This window comes from Carassius carassius, chromosome 1 (genome assembly GCF_963082965.1).
Source record: "Carassius carassius chromosome 1, fCarCar2.1, whole genome shotgun sequence".
In the NCBI taxonomy this organism is placed as follows: Eukaryota; Metazoa; Chordata; class Actinopteri; order Cypriniformes; family Cyprinidae; genus Carassius; species Carassius carassius.
In genome coordinates this window covers 30,556,642-30,578,691 of record NC_081755.1, presented here as the reverse complement: position 1 = coordinate 30,578,691, position 22,050 = coordinate 30,556,642, and the positions used below count along the sequence as shown (strand labels likewise).

Below are 22,050 nucleotides of genomic sequence, written 5' to 3'. Positions count from 1 at the left end.
TCATATCGTTTTTCATTTCTGCAGTGGCACTGGAAACTGAAACCTTGCTTTTGTGTGATTATGCTTTCACTAGTAAGTGCAGGATGACGACTAAACGATGGAGAGAGAAAGAAAGAAAGAAAGAAAGAAAGAAAGAAAGAAAGAAAGAAAGAGAAAGAAAGAAAAATAAATAAATATTGGAACGTTAGTAGTTCACTGATAATTTAGAATATGTTAAAATGTTATATTTATTAGTTAGGACTGTTTTTACTGACTTTTTTTAACAGTGCGGAGGAGGATTCTCATTTATTTGTCAATGGATTCTATGAATTGAAATGTGATAAAATCTAATTGACATTTGTGAAAGAACGAAGAAACTGTGAAATGGTGAGGAAACGCTGAGGAATGAACTTCTCAGAGCTCGACTGTCATTCATGGTGACGTCACCCTCCTCGCGCAAGGACTCAGTGCTTCTTCATCAATTAAAGCGCAGTTCACGTTTACATTCGTAATCGTACTGTACGACGCCGAGTACCTGCTCACTGAGTTACACTTATGAAGGTATGCGTTTTCAACACTTTCCTTGGATTTTGAGAAAAAAACAACAACTTTGCATTGCCTTCGTATCGTTACTTTATAATTTATTTCTTGAGTGTTAGAAAGACGTTTTACATCCTTGACCATCCATAATCGCTCACCAATCGTAGTATTCGCTTTTAAAAGATTTGTTTGTTACTTATGTCTTGTTTATTACTGGGGTTATCTTTTTATAATATTAAATTTGTTTTAAGAATATTAGCCTTTATATCTGTAAGCTGAAAACGGTCATCATCAAGACAATATCATAAAGTTTTAGTCATTTTAATATAATCTGTTATATAGCATAGCCTAGTACTACTTCCAGATGTACATGTCTCTTGGTATGCACTGATATGTATGTCTGCTCTTCCTGTTTTACTGCAGTCTCCCTGCAGCACAGCCGGCATGGGAACCCAAAGAAAGGACAGCTTCCTCTGGGGGAAAGGTATGTTCCTCCCTAATCATTTTCTTAAGGTTTGAGACTGCTGTATAAGTTCTGTCTCTGAGCTGAATTGTGAATAATAGACTTTTAAAAGGCAAAATATTCCATTGCTTCTGGGACACTTGTGATATCACCTTCATCCAAACTTCCACACTGGACTTTTTGTAAAGGCCTACAGTGTATGTGTGATATTAAAGATAGAAATTAGTTTTAAAAATAAAGATATTATTTACAATTTGGATAGCTTTTAAACTGTAAATGCAAGCAGAATCATATCCTGGAATCATATGCTGTTCCATAGCATAGTCACTGTGGTAAATATTTATTATACATATTTTGAGTGTTTGCATCCACAGAAATTTCAGTGTTGTGTAAATTCAACCACTAATATGCCAAAATCCATCCTATGTGGGACAGTTCTCTAGAACTGAGGTAGCAGAGATATATTTAGCTGAGAAATTTGGGCTGTGTTTGGACTTCAGGTTTTTCTTCTCTTTTTTGCAATTCATTTTCTGCATGAGTGTGAGATCAGGCATCTGATGTGAGACTTGTTGCTAACTGCTGATATATATGTCATCTTCAGCACCTTCAGCTTTCAATTCAAATGACAAGAGGCAGACTGACGTCCATAAGCATGTGATTCTAGATGATATTCAGGTACATGGCTTTATTCAGTGTCATTCTGCATATAGTATCGTACATAATGGTAAAGGCTTTTAAGCAAATTAATAAAATTTTCTGCCAGCTGAACTTCGTGAAGCAAATGATGTAAACTATATTAAGCTTTGGCAGATCAATGTCTTCACTCTTGCAGAAACTCAGGCTGGAGATCGAAAACATGATGTCAGAAATTCAAACGATGGAGTCCGATGATGAGAAGTGAGTATTCACCGCTATCACTCAGAGTTACCATGGCAACTAGAAAAGCAATCGATAAGCCCAATATTTAGACATTTCCTACATAATATTTTTGGTGTGTGTATTTTTTTTTTCTGTGTTGCACTGCTCTTTATGACAGGGTGTAATCATTGTGCTCATTTTCATATCCACTTTCTTAATGTTCACATATGTCACTTGGGTTTATAGCATTTGTTGTTTAGATTAAGATTAGAATGTCTAATATAATAGCCTCTTTGATTATAGCAATCTCTATCCATGTCTCCCAAAACAGAACACACAAAATGTGAATTAAACAGTAGATTAGGATCCTGGTCAGGGTCAGGAAAAGTTGCTTTGAGTATTTTAGTATAAACATAATAATACATGCCTATGTGTACATGCTTGCATGTGCATTAGAAGCTGCACTATCTCCACTGAACTGAATTCTGCCATTAATGCACAGTTAACATTTGCAGGTTCACGAAACACCATCGTTGAGCGTGGGCTTGTATCTATTTCCTGTTTCTTGGTATCAATTTTACGAGAAGAGCTTTAGCTCTAGATGTGACGTTGCTAATTTTAATGCGTGGACATGATAGAAAATGATAAGATTAGTTTATTTGTATCAACCACTACACATTCCTTTACGATTTACCTGAATCAACGCTATATTGTCATAACATGCTGGAAGTGTTTCATTTTCATCACAATAATGTCATTTTTTAAATTCTCCTCTAGTAAAAATGTAATGAAGAACAAGAGAATCCAGTGTGGAAAAAAGAAGTTTAACATGGACCCAGAAAAGGTATGAACAATGAATTATTGCATGCAGTTGCAATCATGAGTTACGTGCAGCACAAAACAACATAATGCAACCGCTTCACAACTATGAGATTTAGCTAAACTAGGTTACTTCTTTAGCTAGGTTAAAGGAAGAGGGGGTGGAAAGAGAGATAGAACCACATCCTGTGTTTCTGTAGAAAGTCAGCTGAAGCTGCACTGCATTTTCCGAGTATCTTGGTGTGCATGGTCAGTAAAAATCAAAAATTGCTTTACCTGTCCAGTTTTGATCTTTTTTCATTTTTCACAAAAACAAATCCCCCAACACCAACCCCTGTCACAGATAATATGAAACCTGTTTATAAAAGAGAATGCATGTGCATTTCACTGGTAAAAAATGCAGTTGGTGTAGCTATTAGACCAAAAGCAAATCATACATCAAGATCTGTATCTTATATCCTGTTTGTTAATGAATGTTTAGTAACAGTAGTACCAGTAATGGCAATTTCATTGAGATTAATCAGTGAGTTTATTTCCAGGGTATCCAGTACCTTGTGGACAATGAGCTTCTGGAGTGGAAACCAGAGGCTGTGGCAGAGTTCCTCTATAAAGAAGAAGGCCTCAATAAAACAGCTATTGGCAACTTTTTAGGAGAAAGGTATGAAGATGATGAGGAGGATGTTTTTGTGGCCCATACTTCTTGTGGTTTTGATATAGAAAGAGAGTTGATTCCTTTTTTGTATCCACAGGGAGGAGATCCATCTTCAGATCCTGCAGGCCTTTGTTGACCTTCATGAGTTCTCAAATCTTAATCTAGTTCAGGCTTTGAGGTGAGTGGAGATCCTCATCTTCCTGTTTCATACTGTATGTCATTTGAACTATATATATATATGTATGTATGAATGTATGTATGAATGTATATATATATATATATATATATACATACACACACACACATATATATATATATATATATATATATGTATGTATAATTTTTTACTTTTTTTAATTTTGGGCGAATCTGCGATTGTTTGATTGTGGACATAGGCAGTTCTTGTGGAGTTTCCGTCTACCTGGCGAGGCTCAGAAGATCGACCGCATGATGGAGGCCTTTGCTCTGCGGTACTGCACCTGTAACACTGGGGTTTTTCAGTCCACAGGTAGATTACCTTTGCATTTGGAGGTTTTGTGTTTGACTTCTAAAAGAAAGAAAACAAAAAGACAGTTAATGACCAAATGGTTGTTTTCCTTATCCAGTCTGTGTCTTGTTAATAATTGCATGGGCCTAAAATAATAAATTGGCCTATATATCTCAGTGTTTGACTTTCCAGCCATTAATATCTAAGTCCAAAAGTAACATTTGTTGAGCAGCATTCTTGCTAAAAACTACTTGCATGTAGACAATTGAAAGCGTGTGTATATGTGTGTGTTGCAGACACTTGTTACATCCTTTCCTTCGCTATTATCATGCTCAACACAAGTTTGCACAACCCCAATGTGAAAGACAAGACCACACTAGAACGTTTCATCAGCATGAACAGAGGAATCAACCATGGAGAAGATCTTCCTTATGAACTACTCGAGGTGAGAGGGGTCATAGGCTCATTTTCCAAGATTACCAAACCAAATACCTACATCTAGAGTAAATATACACATTGTTCAAGTTTGGGTTAGAATGGGTTTGCATGCTTTTATTCAGCAAAGATGCGTAAATGCATCAAATTTCACACACACAAAAACAAGTCATTTACAATGTGACAAAGAAATGTAATAAAATCCTGTTCTTTTGAATACTCTACAATCACAGTTTAAACAAATAAAATATTAAGCAGCACAACTGTTTTTGACATTGATAATGATAAGAAATGATTCTTGGACAACAAATCAGCATATTAGAATGATTTCTAACGGATCATGTGACCCTGAAGACTGGAGTAATGACTGCTTAAAGGTCTGCTTTGCTATCACATAAATGAATTACATTTTGATCAATTGAACATTTTTAAGAAATACATAATTATAATTATAATATTTCAGTTATTATTTTACAGCCATTTTTTTATTCATTTTTTTTTTCATTCATTGAACATGTTTGTATATTAATCCATTGTTGGAGTCATGATTTTGTCTTATGCAATGATCAAGTGTTAATCATTTCTCTTTTTTGACACATCCTGTAGAAACTTTACGAGAGCATTAAGAACGAACCCTTTAAGATCCCAGAAGATGACGGCAATGATCTCACTCACACCTTCTTCAATCCTGACCGAGAGGGCTGGCTTCTAAAAGAAGGTTTGTTACTCTCGTGTACTATTAATATTCACAAAGTGTTGTACATGATAACATAGGAACCAGTACCCAGCGTACACATTTATATTCCTAGAACACTTTTCTATGCAGATGCACAAATAACGTTTTTGTCCTAACTTTTAAAGACCGGACAACTTTAAATGAATGTTCAATTAACATTACTGGAAAAACATTAGTTCAAAAATTGGACTGAACAAAAGTTCTGAGAATGTTCCTGGTTAGCTACAGTATTCTAAAAATTTGATTGGCCCAAACAGTGAAACAGCTCAGTGCAGCTCAGCCAATCAGGCTAGAGGACTGGAACTAACTGCTATGTAACTGTTCTGTGCAGTTATCTTTATTTATCTAAACGTTTTTAATGATTTTGGTTAATCCACAGGTGGCAGAATAAAGACCTGGAAGCGGAGGTGGTTTATTTTGACTGATAGCTGTCTCTACTATTTTCAATATACCACCGTTAGTACTCTACCTTTACAAAACACATTAAAATCAGTTTAAAATTACCATTTTCCCCTTTTTAAATAGGAATATTACAAGTGAGATAACTGAAAGGCAATCTTTCCCCTCTCTAGGACCAAGAACCAAAAGGAATCATCCCACTAGAGAATTTATGTGTTAGAGAAGTGGATGATGCAAACAAACAGGTACATTTCCCATGTGTTTTCCATTCCTCCTCATTTATTATCACTGATCCAAATAGATAGTGTGTTTCTCTAGACTCTATTACACCTGCTTCTTTATGGTTTTTTTAGTCAGCGCTGAGTGATAACTGAACCTCTGTCAGCACAGTCTAGATCTGATGCAACTCCACTCAGATCCTGATTTCTGTTTTTTGTTTCTTCTTTCTGAGTCAGCATCTCGTAATACCGAGTGACATTTAAAAGTTTGTGATATAACATGGTATTGTAACCTTTTGAAAATGACAGCATATGCATTTTCCCTTTTTTTAAAACATGCACGTTCAGTTCTGTTTGGAGTTGTTCAGCCCTCATCGTAAAGGAGAGACGATAAAGGCATGTAAAACCGAGACAGACGGCAGAGTTGTGATGGGCAAACATCACTCCTACAGACTCAGTGCTGCTTCTGAAGAGGAGTGTGCTGACTGGATCCAGGCCATCAGGTACCAGACAGCACAGCATACGGGATTCATTCAGATGAGCAATTCAAAATAAACAGGCTTGATTTTAATATCATTTCTGAATGGCACACGATCCTATGATAAAATGTGACATCTAGTGTTAACAAATGAAAATGAGGTTAGAAATCTAGATCTTTTTGGAATCCATGATTTCAAGGGATGATTTTTCGTGTCTTTCGGGACCTCACTGATTTCATACAAAGAGCACTTTCTTAAAAATGGTGTCTCTTTTTTCCTCATGTAACATACTATGACATTCACTATGTAGCGAATAGTGAATAAGGCGAGTGTTTTAGACCTAGCTGAAAAGAGGAGAGGAAAATTCTATTATGCTAATGCTTACATTATTTCAAGAGCAGTCGTATAATTATTAAAAGTTTATTTATATAGAACATTTCATACATCGTGGTAAATTTCACACACTTATTAATTCAAACCTTCCTCTGTGCTTTTACATAATTTTGGTGTGAAAAATGAATCCAGTCTTTTTGAAAAGGTGTGTTCTTTCAGTAAGCACAGGTTATTTATGTCTTTTAGGAAGTGATACGGTAGACTGTATGCCTCACTGATCTGAAAAATCCTCTAAAAAAATGTGTTGAAGTTGTTATATCCTGTATAAGCAAAGTCAGTCTAATTTCTAATTTTTAGTCTAATTTAGTCAAATATTTCTTGTATTTAGTATCTTTTTTAGAGAAAGGAATCCTCTCTGGGGCAAAATGACCAGAAAACCACATGACGATTAAAAAAGAAAGAAAATATAAAGAATTATAAAAAAAATCAAGAAAATATGAGAGACAAATATAATGCGGACATTAAGATATTGATGGCGAGATAACAATAACTTTTCAGCAGTGTGTTTTTGTAGGTCATGGGAAAGAGGAAGTCGAGTATGTTTAGAAATGTGCACACACTTAGTCATACATTAACAATCTAATTAAAATATATATAGTATGTTAGCATTAACAGAGGAACTGAGAATTAAAAAAAGCTGCATCTGAGGCGAACTGTTTCCTCTCTTGTTTTTAGAGCTTGCATCACAAAAGACCCTTTCTATGACCTGGTATCTGCACGCAAGAAGAAGATCATCGGCCACGCTGAACACCACGATTGAAGCTGACTGGTGAACTGAGGGGTCTGATCGTTTAAACAGCTGCGCACAGACATGGATTCAGAGGCCTGAATGAGCTGGAAATGATGAATGAGGTTCTCAGGGTGCTGATTCTCTCTCTCTCTATCAGAGGTCACCGCTGCTGTGTGTGCAGCCTCAGGGTTGGTTTACACAGTGGTGTTGTGGTCAGGCTTTCTGTGAAAAAATATTTTCCTATTTATTTAACGCTTACGAGAAATTAGATTTTATTTGTGAAATATCCATGTCTAAACATGAAACCGTTTTGTATAATGTTGCTGGTCACTGTAGAATTTGTTTCTGTTTCTGTTTAAGGAGAGACCCTGCAGGCAAAAACACTGTTTTTTCATGCACCTGTCAATTTTTAGATCCAAAACATCCAAAAACACTGTTAAGTGTTTCTTTTATTGCACTTTATCTATTTGTGTCAATAGTTTTTAATTACAATACATATTTTTAAAGGCCGTTTTCTCAAAATTATTTTTTTCTCCAACACTGAGCCATAAATCTACACTCCAGTAGCACGTACACATTTTTATTCCTGTCTATATTCTGAAGGTTTTTACAGAGGGCTTTATTCATATATAATTTTCTTGATTATATACAACATTTAATTCCCCCCAAAACTGTGAAAATATATTGTTTTCTAGCTGTTTAAAGTATTTTCTGAATTATGGAGTGACAAAAAGAGATAACACAGAATTCCCTCTGTAAAAACATTTGACTGTAATAAGTAAAAAAAAAATTAAACAAGAATTTTGAAACTTACTTCATCCAGTGATCAGATTTTTGTAATAGAAATGTATGAAAATTAGCACATATTTAATGAAATAATGCCTCATTTGCATATTTAAACATCACATTTTAGAAAACTTGCAATACAAAAAATGTTAGCAATTATCAATGTAATCAATCAACTTGGTAAGTAAGGTGATAACTGTTAGTATTTTTTTTTTTACCCTATTTACCTGCAGTGTCAAGTTATATTTTCAATGAAAAACACTTAAATGAAGCTACATTTCAAAGAATTTAATAAGGTATTTGTGTTTTGACGTACAATTTGGCCATTTTTTTATTTGTATCTTTCCATGTGACTAACACACACTTATCATTTTATAATTATAGGATTTGTGAAAATCAAATTGATATGTCTGTCTTGTAAATATTGTGATGCCAGTTAGCATTAACGCTTATCAGGTTGAAATTGTCCATATTCTGTACATAATAAATGACTTATTTAATGAATGTACCATTATTTGATTATAAGCGTTTGTCCTTTCAAGATCATTCCTAAAACTTTTGAAAACATAAGACCATGTTATTAAAATATAATGACTGTGCACTGGGATTCTCTAATTAAAGGTCTTTACAAAACAAGCCTCGTTTTCACCAAGTAATGCACACATTTGTCCAGCAGAGAGCACCATTGGTCAAGCTTCATCCCTTCAGTGTATGTAGCCTACTGTACATATTTTTAAGCGTACATACACTGGAGAGGTTATGAAAATGGACTATAATATTAATAACATTAAATAAAATTAGGATATTTGGGACCCCACCCAAATCATTTCGATGGCAGAAAGTATACCTGAAGTAATGAAGCTATATATAAATGAGCTTTTCGAGCCTGGAGCATGAGAAACATTTGAAATGACATTCTAGTCTATTGAAAAGGTTGCACATTTGCTTCCACATTTGCTACACCTACAGTATAATGCACTTGTGGTCTTCAAAAGCACACTCCCCTCTTCCTGTGCATCATTTCCTTTATCTCTGCCAATTCGTTCGCCATCTCTTCAACCATTTCTGTTATTTCCCTAAGAAGACTAAAAATACATACTGTTTATAAGTGCATTACTTTACTCAGAAGTTGTGCACTATTTGGTGGTCAGTGTGGAGTCTGGCTCAAGGTCATGTAGGCCACTGGTTTACTGCACATGCCTTAGTAATATTACTCTTAGCAAACAAGGGAATTAAGGCAGTGTCACACCCATGTTAGCCTAACAGATCTGTTGACGTATCTCTGATGATATCAGCATGGTCAGGTACTGTGGAAGTCATCTTAAGCACAGCTTCGTTTTAAGTTGTCATATATAGCTACAATATTGAATTATCCATAAACTCACTGACCATTCAGTCCATCCAGGAATCATCTGAGAGGTCATTTTTTCAGTGGTCTTTTGAACTTGGGCAACACTGAGATGACTGTCAAAAGGTGGCCTAATTTACCAGACATTTTTAATCAACTCTAAACTAACAGTTCATCATTTTTCAAAGGACTTAAACCCAAATCTTTTGAGTTTGGAAGACAAATACAATCAGAAATATACCACAAATGTTCAGTACATTATCAAGCACTTCGTTTTTCTATATATTTTCTTTTCCAATAAATTGCTGCATTCAAAGAATTCGGTAGGATAACATTTTTTCTATAGTTGTCATTTTCTAAGCGTAGCAAGCCCCATAATGACACTTGACCGCTGATAAATTGTGTAAAAGCAACCGTTAGCCACTTCACAATTAAATCTGATTAAACTAACATTTGACAAATTAGGCTTATAGTCTTTTCTTCAAGGCAGTTTTATACAGTGCAGATCGCATCTTCTGGAGTTCAATGAAAAGAAATAAGAAGTAACAATGTATTTAAGGCCACAGCCCTTTATTTATTGGCACTCTTGATCTAAAAATCAGTTGCATAACATCTATTATTCCCGAGGGCCATTGGTTCACACAGACGTTTGTCTGTGTTTTTCAATGTGCTACATTGTAATTGATTGTTTTTATGTAAACATGCACAACAGATGTCTGCTTTTTATTATAAAACCCACTCAAGATGGTCTTATACATTCTGCTGTTTTGTTAAGCACCTTTAAATCAAGAATGTGTTCTGTGTAAATTCTTAAAGACACAGTACAGACATTTATATTTATAAAGTAATACAAGTGTAAAAATCATTCAACGTATACATAAAGCCATTCATTTTACATTGCTTGAGTGCTTTTTTTTTTCTTCTTCTTTTTTTGAAAAAAATTATTTAAAAGTCACTTTCAAACCAAGCAGCCCGAAGACCAGTGCAGCGATTTCATGGGACCAAATTAAATCTGTATCTGGAACCTTTTCCCCCTCAAGCAAAACTCTCAACATTACAGATTCATATTGAAATGTGTGGATTTCGCCTGGGAAATCTTGCTGAGCAATGGAAAATGTGACCGCACCTTCAATGGTAACTGATCAGGCATGTTTTTATCCGTCATCTGTAAGATTTGATATGGAGCTTTTCCATCCTTCCTTTATGACTCCGAGGGAGCCACACAGGCTTGAGGATTGGATAAGTGCAACTGATTAGGCCTGGGTCAATGTGCAGGGTAAAGATCTGCTGAACAGGAAATATGTGAAACATGCTACATCTTCAAGCTCTCTGCAGTCCACCTTTGTAACCGGCAGGAGGTCACATGATCACAGAAGGCACACTAAAGTTCAGTCATTTTTTTTCTTCTGACGCCAGTTCCTCGCAGTGTCAGCAGCATTTTGGAGGTTGTTCAAACAACCTCACTTCCCTTTAAAAACACAGAACCAATACTTCGTTTTTCAGCTGACAGCTGAATCAATATTATTGTAGGGAGAATCACTATCCACATCTTGTCAAAGCTGAATATAATAAAGACAAATGCCCTTTTTTACAGCATATATTGTTAACATTCTCTTAGAAATGTGTCTTGTATCCAAAATCCTAATATAAAAGCACTCGGTCTTGTTGATTCCTTTTTGCAGAGATGCCTCAGGACTGAATACAGGCCTTCTTCTGGTTACGCCTCCGTCCTCTCGGGCCTGAAAAGAAACAAAAGATGGCAAACAAGTCTTTAAAAATATCTAAATAGGACTGCATGATTAATCTAAATAAAACTCTGATATGTGCTATTATCAAATTGCAAGGGCTGCAATTTAAATAGATGCAATGGTACGGAGTGAAGCACAGCGCTGTGTTCTTATACGTCTCAATGCCACTCCACTTGAGCACTTTAATAAGTGTTTCATCTTCTCAAACTTGCTGTAATGAGAAGCGCTTAAAAAGGAAACTTTAAGGGCTCCCTGTTGTTTTTCCATCAAAGTAAAAGACATTGGAAAATAAAGAAATTAAGACAGCTTTAAATATTATTATTGTAATTTTATAGTTTATAATTATATAGTTTATATACAGTAATGTAAAATAAAATAGCAATGCTGATATATAATAACAAAATCTGGGCCAAATTGTGTAGCCCTACAAACAAGCAAGCCTAGAGTTTTTTTATATCACATTTTAAATTGCATCAGAAATTTGTATCTGAAAATTACAATTAAAATTTTCCCTCAAACTGTGCATAAGAACACTGCACCACTCGAAAAATTGAAGAGATAAATAATCAGCATACGTACCATCCTCAGTGTCTGTGGCAATGGTCTGAAGAGAAACACTCCTTGGGCCCATTTTGTTCTTCTTGAGTTTAAACTTCACCTGTGGTGGATTCTCTATCGTCTCAAATGTGTCTTCGACTTCACCAGTGCTGTCAGTCTCTGAGATCTTGCGAGGATTGGGAGTCACGTGTTTGGATACGTCTTCTTGCTCATTAATATGACCGGCCAACCAAGAAGCTTCCTTGGAGTTGCTGGTAATCTTAGTGTCTTTCTGACTGATCTGTTTCACATCCGTGCTTTGATGGGTTGTTTTAGAGAGAGGGTCTGGACTCTGGTTGTTTGCTCTGCCTTTCAAAAAATTCCGGAAGGAAGAGCGCTGCTTTTTAGAACCAAACAGTGAAGGCTTCTTACCATCCTCTGTCCCATCTGGGGATGTAGGGGACTGTGGACGTACACCGTCCCCATTGGTGTACATTAATTTTTCCATGTTATTAACAGGGGCATGGTCAACATAGTCTCTCAGCTTAGAAAGATCCTGCAGGGAGCCAGTCACACCGAGACTGTTGCCAACGACTAAAGAGTACTTAGGATTATGGTATTTATGTGCAGGCACTTTCTGTTTGGAGTCCCCTACAGAGATCTGGAAGCGTGACATGGATACAGGAACTGTGAGTTTGTTGGGTTCCGCTGGCGTTTTCAGCACAGGAACTGACAGGGCCGGCTTACTAATGTGAAACTCACGATACAGGTCCACCTTATCAGACACAGCATACAGCTCTCTGAAGTCATTGTCGTAGAAGTCGACAACTTGTCCTGACATCACAGTGATTGTGTTGCGGTTCATCCTAGAGGCACTCCACGTAAAACTATAGAAATGGGAAGTGTACAGTAAATGTATTGATTAAAGATAGAACAAACGTACCACAATGGTGGGCGAAACTACAAGATGCACTGTTTGGTCTGCATGCATACGAACCTGTATGATCCAAACATCACTTTCTCTCCATCTACCAACATGTACTTGGAGCACAGCGATCCAGGCAGACGACCAAAGGACAGAGGCATGCCAGAGCCTCTCACAGTTCTCACACGCAGGTTCTGAAAGAGCAGAAAGAGAGAAAACTCTTGTAAATCTACAGCACAACATGTAAAATACTGTTTTAGTCACTATGAAATGCCTGAGCTTCTCATCAAAGATTTTGCTTAGCATTGCGTTATGGGCGTCCTGAGCTCGAATCCTGGCTTGATTCCACCCACTTTCTCGCTTCCCGTCACTTCTACACTGTCCTATACTAATAAAAAGTAAACAACTGAAAACACCAAAAATAGATAAACTGCTAGTGAACGGTCTCAAACAATCTCGTTCAATAACATCAGGCACCTGAATACAAGATAACATTTAGTCTGCGCACTCAGAGGTGCAAGCAATCTATTACGTAGGAAAAAAAGGTACAGGCTTGCCTAGTTGCAGTAGCTTTTTTATCAATGATGCTTTGTGACAGTTTTACAGGAACTGAAATGTTTGGGTCCATCTAGTAAAATAATTACAGAATGAGGAAACAAGCAAGAGATGACATTGGGGCATGTGAGAGACAAGAACATATTATTTAGCAATGCATTTAAGTTATGAACAAAATTTCCACAGGTCTGCTCTGGAGAATAAAGAAAGATCTCTTTTATACAGACACAACTGACTCCGGACAAGATTTTTTGAATGGAAAAAAATTGCCAACATTAGCTCAAGGGCTTGCTTCCTGCGGTATCATTTCAATTATGCATGTAAACCAGGATGTCAAACAACCCAGTCATTTGAAAAGTGAAAGTTGTGACATTTGCCACATATGGTAACCCATACTCGGAATTGGTGCTCTGGATTTAACCCATCCAAGTGCACACACACACACACACACACACACAGCAGTGAACACACACCCGGAGCAGTGGGCTAGTCTCCTGTATCTTTTAACCAGGATCTGGCTTGTACCACAAAAAAATCTTTCACTAAAGGTTTTAATAACTGTTCTATTTCTATGAAAATAGTGTCCATAAGACAGCTGTAACGATAACAACACAGCAGAACGATTAAATTGGTATAACTTTAAGAATGTTTTTTTTTTTTTTTTTTTTTAGTTGGCAGTCAAAATTCATTGACTTTAAAGAGCTTGCACGTTAAAAGCAGCAGAAAACAAAACCGCCATCTTTATAATAAATGTATTGTTATCGTCTGTTAGTGTGGATGATATATCCGCTACTGTAATCTTTATAGTTATTGTCCGTGACATGAACAGTATAAAGTGGCAAATCTGGATTTTACAAAAGGCACGAGGTGTCAGAGCAACACACCTGACATGGGCAAATATCCAAGGTGAAGTCGGTGGTGAGACGTTAATGAGAAAATCCTTGCACACAGGGGTGTGGCGAATTCATTTGCACACTGAGGACTCAAAAGAAAGGAGTACTGTAGTGACAAAAGGACTTTGAGTGCAAGGCTGGCATGGATGAGGAAAAAGCAGAAGCGTGAGAGATGAGAGTGCTGCACAACTCTCTTAAACAAGATCAAGTTGCCTTTTTTCTTAGTTCTGTTGAAATCTGCAGATCCTCTTTCAAGGAAATAACAATGCTGAATTATCCGACTCTATTGCTCAGTGTAAAGTGACAGATGAAAAGCCCTAGTGTCCTATATTAAACAATCCACATAGATAAGGCTCATTGACAGTGTATCTCCAGGAGATCGGCAGCATTTGGGGCAGTCTTGTGGAAAGCACTGGGTTTGATTCTACAGCGTGGTTATGTGTGTGCACAGCAGACCAGGAAGTCAGTTGAACCCTGTGGCAACAGCTCCAGAATCAGCCAGAGTTACAAGTTCACACAGATCCCTTAAAGGTCAGCTGACAGTCTGTTAACATGTGTGTTTGTGAGTGCTATGGTAAGTCACGTGTTCTTTTTGACTTCTTTTCCAGCAAAGCCTGAAAAGGCACGTCTGACTATGGTTAACACATTATGATGTTTTGATAACACGTGTCTTCGCTTTAACTAGCATTGTGTGTCATCTGTGTGATCACACACAGAGAGTTAAGAATAAAAGGGCAACATTTTGGAGTTAAGGAATAAAACTTGATAGACACTGACTTTTGCTTCCAAAAACCTGGAAAAAACCAACCTGGAAGAAGTTAAACGTTTACAAATTGTCTGTATTAAATCTACATGTACTCAAAACTCAAGTTAACCACAGTTTCCTTGTAATTTTATAAGAAACATTTTTTTTTTTAATTAGATTGTTTTGTAATTTAGTGTAAAATAGGAGCTTGACATATATTATCATTAATTTCAATTTCATTTAATCACATTAAAAATGAAGTCTGTTACCAAAATATTTTGCAATGTGACATTATTTAAAGGCAAAATCTGATCTCCAATTCTCATTGTAACAATGCATCCCTTACTTTTCCCATTATTTTCACTGAACATTCTTTTTGCTAAGAATCAGACATTTAAGTATTATTTTAAATTAAAGTCATAAATTATAACCTGCTCCACAAATACTACTATGATGCATAAATATATATATATTTTTAAATAAATATTAATTTTATTATGGTAATGAGATTTATTTGTATTATGATAATGGGAATCGTTTTTTTTTCATTATTTTGATAGTAATTTGAGGGAAATGTGCTTAACTATCAAAAATAATGCCACAAAATAATTCATTTTTGTTGCATGCAAAACACATTTTCTTTTGCATCAACCAATTGTTATCACTCACCCTCAGGTGCTGCACAGAAATCTGCAGCCTGCTGCTCATGTCCAGGAAGTGCGGCAAGCCGTGCTCCTCCAGCAGCAAGTACACAGCCACCCCCCTCTTACTGGCAGCGTCTAACAGATCCTGCAGGATCAGCAGGTCCGTCAACAGGTCCATGACCACCGCAACCAACTGAAAACCAAGTGAAACCAAACTGTGGTTAAAGCTTAGCTAATTCACTTAGCTTATCATTACATCTGCTTTGAGGTGAGTGTGAGCCACATTGGGCATTTCTCTTTTCTTACACTATGACAGTGTACTTTGTCTAAGTTTGAGTGACACGTGAAATCACAGAGCAGATACACTCCAGCAGACACATTATCAGTGAAAAGGTCCAATCTCGACATGAGTCACAAGCTATTTATGAAAAAAAAGCAGTCATTCTGGGTTAAAGGATGCATATGTGTTATATATGAAGTTTATAAACCACACACCACAGCATTTTAACAAATGAAATGCTAATTAGGTTAGCATAAAACTCGTGAATGACGTGGAAAACAAGTTTAAATTGGTCATACATTTATTGGGTCAGTTCAAAGCTTGTTTAAGGTTAGGTCTTAATTCCTTCTACATCCTTACTGACTCTCATGTCAAAGCTATGTAAATAAGAAGGAAACTATTTGCATTAAAGAGAAAACAGATAACAGCTGAACAGGAGTGAATCACTTTTGATAACACAGATTCTGTTCGTTTGCTAAAGCTGAAAATAATTGAAAAGGAAATGTTTTTTTGATTGTAAACTATTCTTCTGACAAGGAACTGATAACATCTTTTACATGTTACAGTACAGTGAAATGCTATTTTAACATTTTCAGACATGCATGTTTCTATCAATTCCTCAAGAGGAAGCGCCAACTGCTTCAGATGAACACATGACATCAAAAACACCAGCGTCAGGATCGCCCTGGATAATATCTAAATACAACGTCCTGTGGACATAGTCTAATGTTAACACTGACACCTGATTTCCTGAAACTAAAGCGAAACTCTAGTCAGCGATCGGCTTTGAACTTTTTAAGGCACATCTAAATATCATCCAACTCAGGGTGCTCAGAATGTGAAGATGTGCATATAATGTCTGGTCATCTAATACTTCATAGCAAGAATATTACCAATGGTGTTTTTGAAAATGAATAGTAAAATCACAATTTAGCATGGTTTATTAAGAAGAAGAAGAAAAAAAAACAGTTTGAGTTGCTGTATAGAAATAAATCGACTTCAGTGTAACTACAAAACTAAACTAAACAAGGGCAGCACCTGCCAGAACATAATTATCTCAGTTTGTCAAGTGCATTTGAATTAGTTTCACCGCAAACCACCAACAAATAAGTCTTACCGGTGTACTTAAGGTGCAAAGAGATGTGACAACAGTGTGACAACCAGAACGAAGCAGCAAAATGTTTGTGTGTTTACAATAAAATGAACCAGCTATATATTACACTGTATTCGTTGTGCTGTTATAAACAGAGGTGGCCCAAAGATTGTAATGATCTGTTGAGTTGAGTATTATTATCTCATTGTGTTCGGGATGTAAGACAGATTTACAAGGCATTTGTGAGAGGAAACAGAACTAACTTAGAAGTTACAATGAAATGTATTAGTTCTGGAGTTTTCATGAATGTTTTGACAGCTTTCGAATTTATTGAGGGTTATAGAGTACAGTACATTCATTGAGTGAAGGCAGCTGAAACGCTTTGTAACTAAAGTCTGTCATTATAACTTACCACTGTTAAGGAAGTAACAGTGTGTGTGTGTGTGTGTAAACCCGGTAATAAAGTGGTATGATTTGAAGGCTCCGGCAGTGTGACTGACTCGCAGACAAAACCCTGACGGATTATTACTTCAATCTTTTTACTGAGACTCATTCAGTAATGACACACTTCACACTGTACAGAAGGTTAGCCATATTTCTATACACTCTACCAGATTTAACCAATGGCTAGATACCTCTGTTTCCTGTGTTAAGGGGAAATTGGTCTTTATGAGAATATCTTTTCTTTTTAATAGTTCTTAATGCATCATGCTTATAAAAAATTCCATCATTAGATTAGATAAAGTTAATTATCATTTGGTAGTTTTTATGTATTTATTCAGTCTTTTCATTTCTAAGTTTCAAGTTCAAATGAATGTTTCTGTTTCATATCATTTTAGTATGACTAAAGATCAATGTTTAGTCAGGGTGATTTCCCAATAAGAAGTTCAGAGCTATTTCACAAACAAACAGCACTACTCCAAAATACCCATATAGCCACAGGGACTAGTCCTCGGCAGTTTCTGAAGAAATGTCTTCTTCAGAAAAGGAAATCTGATGAAGTGTATTCTTAATATTTGTACTTTAACTTCATTAAATCATTCCTTCTTCCATATTCCCACAACTTTATGGCAGCGTTTAAAACAGTTAGGTCAGAGTTGAATGTAAGGCTAATTATTTTAAAAGATGATCTTATATGCTCAGTATTATACAAACAGTAACATTTCATATATTTCAGTTACCACTATACTTTAAAAAACAAGGTTATTTATTGGAATCAATGGTTCAAGTGCAGAAAAGGTTTGTTATAGTAAAAAAAAAAAAAAAAAAACCTGGTTCTTCTAGGAACTGTTCTTCACTGAAAGGCTCTGTTTGGGTCCAGAAATGGTTCTTTTATGGCATTGGGGCAAAAACACCCTTTTGGTAGTTTCTAGTTACATTTTAGTAGAAACAATGCATTAGTATCCAATTGCTAGGAAAACTAGATATTGAAAATCTCCTGGAAATGGACAAGTAACTAAGTATTAATAATACCTCAAGAACAGTTACTAGTAAAACTTGGGTAACACTTTGGAATACTGTTTCTTACTTACTACATAACTAATAAGGAATTCTTGAAGAACTTACAGGTGATTATTCATTAACACTTAACTCACTACTGTTAACTACTAAGGAAGATGTAACTAATTAGTATGTAATATAATTTTATGATTTTATGATAACAGTTAGCTAATCAATAACTAATGAATTCAGTCATACCTACTGAAGAACTATTATTAATTATCAGTTAGGGTCCAAGAAATATAACTATGAAGTAACTACTAATGAACAGTTATACGCAAATAATCACTATAATAATCAGGCTGTGGCCCACAAATCAAGTACTTGAGTAAAAGTACAGATACCCCGATAAAATATTACTCCAGTAAAATTATAAATAGGCCTGTTCATTTTCAAAATTACTTGAGTAAAAGGACAAGTACAAAGTACTACTACAGTAGCAACTAAGTCCACTTATTAGCCTATAATGGAAATGAAATATGCATTTTATTTGTTTCTAAATGTTTAATGTCACTAAGTTATATGTTTTGATTATAAAATGTTTGTTAAATTAGTTTAAATGTGGGCAGTGTTACGTTTATGAACTTTCTGTTCCCTTAATTGGTCTTCTTCCTGTTCTAGTTTTATTAATTGATTTATCCCCACCTGTCTCCAGTTCCATTACCTTCTGTGTGCTTAAATACCCTGTCTGTTTAGTTCTTCTTCGTCTGTGAATATTTGTAAGTTATTGTGATGTAATGCTGTTCAGTAAACTCCTTATTTTATCAAGACCCTCCTCGAGCGCTTTAATCTCAACACTAGCATACACACCCTTACTTGTAACAGGCAGTATGCATGTTAAAATTTAATAAAATATGAATTATCTGATAATTCTTTATTAATTACTAAAGGGTGCACTATAATTTCACTTAAGAATATGCCTAATGTTTCAGGTTTGAAATAAGTCCTGCAGAATTATTTGATAATTATTTATTAATTATTAATGGGTTCCCTATGTTTTCACTTTAGAATACTGTTTCAGATTCTAAGTAATTCTTGAGGAATTATCTAATAATTCTTTAATTACTAATGGGTTCCCAATATTTTCACTTTAGAATAGGCCTTATGTTTCAGTTTCAAAATAAGTCCTGCATAATTATTTGATAATTATTTATTAATTACTAATTGGTTACCTGTATTTTCGGCTTTGCCTTACAAAAAGAAATTGAATTAATGGTAATGTGGTATATGCTGAGGAGGCAAACATACAGTACTGTATATAAAATATAAAAACTAAGGTAATTATCGCAAGGCACTGGTTCCTACTGGCAGCTGATTTCTTACAAAACACACTCACAAAACAATTCACTACACAGGCAAAACCTCGGTAAAATGTATTGCATTTATTAATATTGCATTTTCTACTACAACTGCTAATAACTTTTATATGAAAGGGTCATAATTCAATGAAATTGTGTAAAACTGTTCATTAGTAGTTACTTCATAGTTATTTTTCTTGAACCCTAACTAGTAGATAATTAATAGCAGTTCTTCAGGATGTATGACAGAATACATTAGTTATTGATTAGCTAACTGTTACTTAACACAATCATAAAATTATATTACATACTGATTAGTTAACACATCTTCCTTAGTAGTGAAGTGAAGTGACATTCAGCCAAGTATGGTGACCCATACTCAGAATTTGTGCTCTGCATTTAACCCATCCGAAATGCACACACACAGAGCAGTGAACACACACACACACACACACACACACTGTGAGCACACACCCGGAGCAGTGGGCAGCCATTTATGCTGCGGCACCCGGGGAGCAGTTGGGTGGAGCAGTTGGGGGTTCGATGCCTTGCTCCAGGGCACCTAAGTCATGGTATTGAAGGTGGAGAGAGAACTGTACATGCACTCCCCCCACCCACAATTCCTGCCGGCCGGGGACTCAAACTCACAACCTCTCGATTGGGAGTCCAACTCTCTAACCATTAGGCCACGACTTTCCTAGTTAACAGTACTGAGTTAGTTAACAGTAGTGAGTTAAGTGTTGATGAAAATTACCTGTTAGTTCTTCAATAATTCCTTATTAGTCATGTAGTAAGTAAGAAACAGTAGTCCAAAGTGTTACCCTATGGATGCTATTATTAGTAAGCCTATATAATGCAAAGGAAGGTACTGATGACTAATTGAACAGATATAGGTCACTAAGTAGCCTACTAATGACTAATGAATAGTTAGGTATGCATTTTCATTTGTCACTAGTTATTACTATTCGTTAGTCATAAATATTGTAACACTTTTTTCCACTATTAATAAAAAAATAGTTTAAAAAACTTTTTTTATTAATAAAAAAAAATAAAAGGTAGACGGCCATGGCTGCTTACCTTTGTGGATTCTTGAATGAGTCTGCGGACCACCTCTTTAATATGCGGACTGTTGGATTTGGGTGGGTGGGTGTAAACCGACACCCGAGTTACCCCTTTGTAATGGCCGTTGCTGGGCCAACCGATGTCTAGCGGAGGGATCTCCATGTCAGACATGGTCGGCCAGTAGGTTGAGTGCACACCTGAGTCTTCACTCGTATCATGGGGCGACCGTGAGCAGCAGGTGTCCGAGTCGCTGTCATATTCCTGGAAGGTGTCCCGAATCCATTTGATTTCCCTCGCGGAGAGAAAGTCTTTAACATTATCCTCTTTGAGACGCATCTTGAACGCGCCATCCCCGTTCTTCAAGAGCTGCTCGAGCGCAGCCCGCTGCTCCTCGCTGTAATAAAACGCCGGTTTGGACTCCGGTATTTTCACGTTGACATGTTCATCGTCCATGCATACTAGCTGAGACTCAGCCATGGCAGCTGTGCTCCCGTGTGTGGCTCAAGGCAGAACGCTCAGCACACCTTTACCTGTTTGAGTGGTTGGCTGAGGTGTCTCGGAGCTAGAATAAAGTTAATGGGTGGGCGGAGTTTCGGTAGCGTGGTAGGCGGGGCTTCAGCACTCTGTTTGAAGGTTCTTGTGAACTGACATGACGACACTTGTTTAACTTCAAGTAAACACGGATGAAAGCGTCACGGTAGTTTCCTTGACTGACGCCAACTTTTTGTTTATTTACCAAACATGTAAATACAAGAATACAACTACCACCAAGAAAAGGCAAAAAAAAAAAAAAATAATAATAATATGCCTAATAATATTAATAAAATAAAATAAATAAAACGTTTTTTTTTGTATGTATTTACCCTTAACGAAAATCTGGTCTTCTCAGGGAACCGAGGTTACGTTAGTAATCCAGTACGTTTTGCTACACTATAGCTAGTTTAACCATGGTATTTGTAGTAAAACTGTGGTTACACAAATGTTAATTAATGCGCCAGGAAACCATGGTTTCTACACTTTTACTACAATAAATCAATGGTTAATTTTCGTGATATTCTGTTATCGTTTTCCTGTAACTTTATAACCTCCATGGAACACGGAACATAGAAATAAAGTCCTACAGTTTTGAAACAACACGACAGTGATTAAATGATGACAGAATTAGGCTGAACGATCTCTATGAAAATATCACTTGACTTATAATTGAAAGCAGAAAGATTTATTCAAGTTTGCGGTTATTGCCATATTTACCATCCGTATTTTCCATCTTGTATAACAAAACAATAATCATACCTCTTCTGCCTGTGGCTATTTTGACAAATCACATTTGTAAAAAAGTCTCTTCTTTATACAAAATTTGGTACAGTAACATAGAAACTTTGCTTAATGTAACACTGTATCATGTGTTAGTGTGTCCTACTAAAGATCTCAAAATACAAACATGAGCC

The 22,050-nt window shown here is 36.0% G+C and overlaps 2 protein-coding genes across 2 annotated transcripts; one reads left to right on the top strand and one right to left on the bottom strand.

Annotated features, from left to right (window-relative positions):
- Positions 1-433: 433 nt before the first annotated feature.
- On the top strand, positions 434-8,158 carry cyth4a (cytohesin 4a). Its single transcript, XM_059555430.1, has 14 exons — positions 434-540; positions 943-1,003; positions 1,584-1,657; positions 1,815-1,879; positions 2,618-2,684; positions 3,199-3,317; positions 3,409-3,489; positions 3,707-3,819; positions 4,095-4,243; positions 4,840-4,951; positions 5,349-5,425; positions 5,542-5,613; positions 5,935-6,089; positions 7,134-8,158. The coding sequence occupies exons 1-14, from the start codon at positions 535-537 to the stop codon at positions 7,216-7,218; spliced, it is 1,236 nt and encodes a 411-aa protein (XP_059411413.1). The 5' UTR covers positions 434-534; the 3' UTR covers positions 7,219-8,158.
- A 2,377-nt stretch (positions 8,159-10,535) lies between these two features.
- On the bottom strand, positions 10,536-22,043 carry LOC132144853 (protein FAM83F-like). Its single transcript, XM_059555417.1, has 5 exons — positions 20,618-22,043; positions 15,395-15,562; positions 12,605-12,726; positions 11,650-12,494; positions 10,536-11,061 (listed from the first exon to the last, which is right to left on the bottom strand). The coding sequence occupies exons 1-5, from the start codon at positions 21,077-21,079 to the stop codon at positions 11,012-11,014; spliced, it is 1,647 nt and encodes a 548-aa protein (XP_059411400.1). The 5' UTR covers positions 21,080-22,043; the 3' UTR covers positions 10,536-11,011.
- Positions 22,044-22,050: the final 7 nt, after the last annotated feature.

What these genes read in the sequence shown, in the direction of transcription:
- cyth4a (XM_059555430.1), top strand. An exon ending in TTAACATGGACCCAGAAAAG is followed by an intron (nt 2,685 to 3,198) that starts GTATGAACAATG and finishes GTTTATTTCCAG; the next exon opens with GGTATCCAGTACCTTGTGGA. An exon ending in GACTGGATCCAGGCCATCAG is followed by an intron (nt 6,090 to 7,133) that starts GTACCAGACAGC and finishes TCTTGTTTTTAG; the next exon opens with AGCTTGCATCACAAAAGACC.
- LOC132144853 (XM_059555417.1), bottom strand. Translation starts at nt 21,079, where the DNA reads ATGGCTGAGTCTCAGCTAGTATGCATGGACGATGAACATGTCAACGTG. An exon ending in TTTCTGTGCAGCACCTGAGG is followed by an intron (nt 12,727 to 15,394) that starts GTGAGTGATAAC and finishes CTGCTCTTTCAG; the next exon opens with AACCTGCGTGTGAGAACTGT. An exon ending in GTGATGTTTGGATCATACAG is followed by an intron (nt 12,495 to 12,604) that starts GTTCGTATGCAT and finishes CCATTTCTATAG; the next exon opens with TTTTACGTGGAGTGCCTCTA.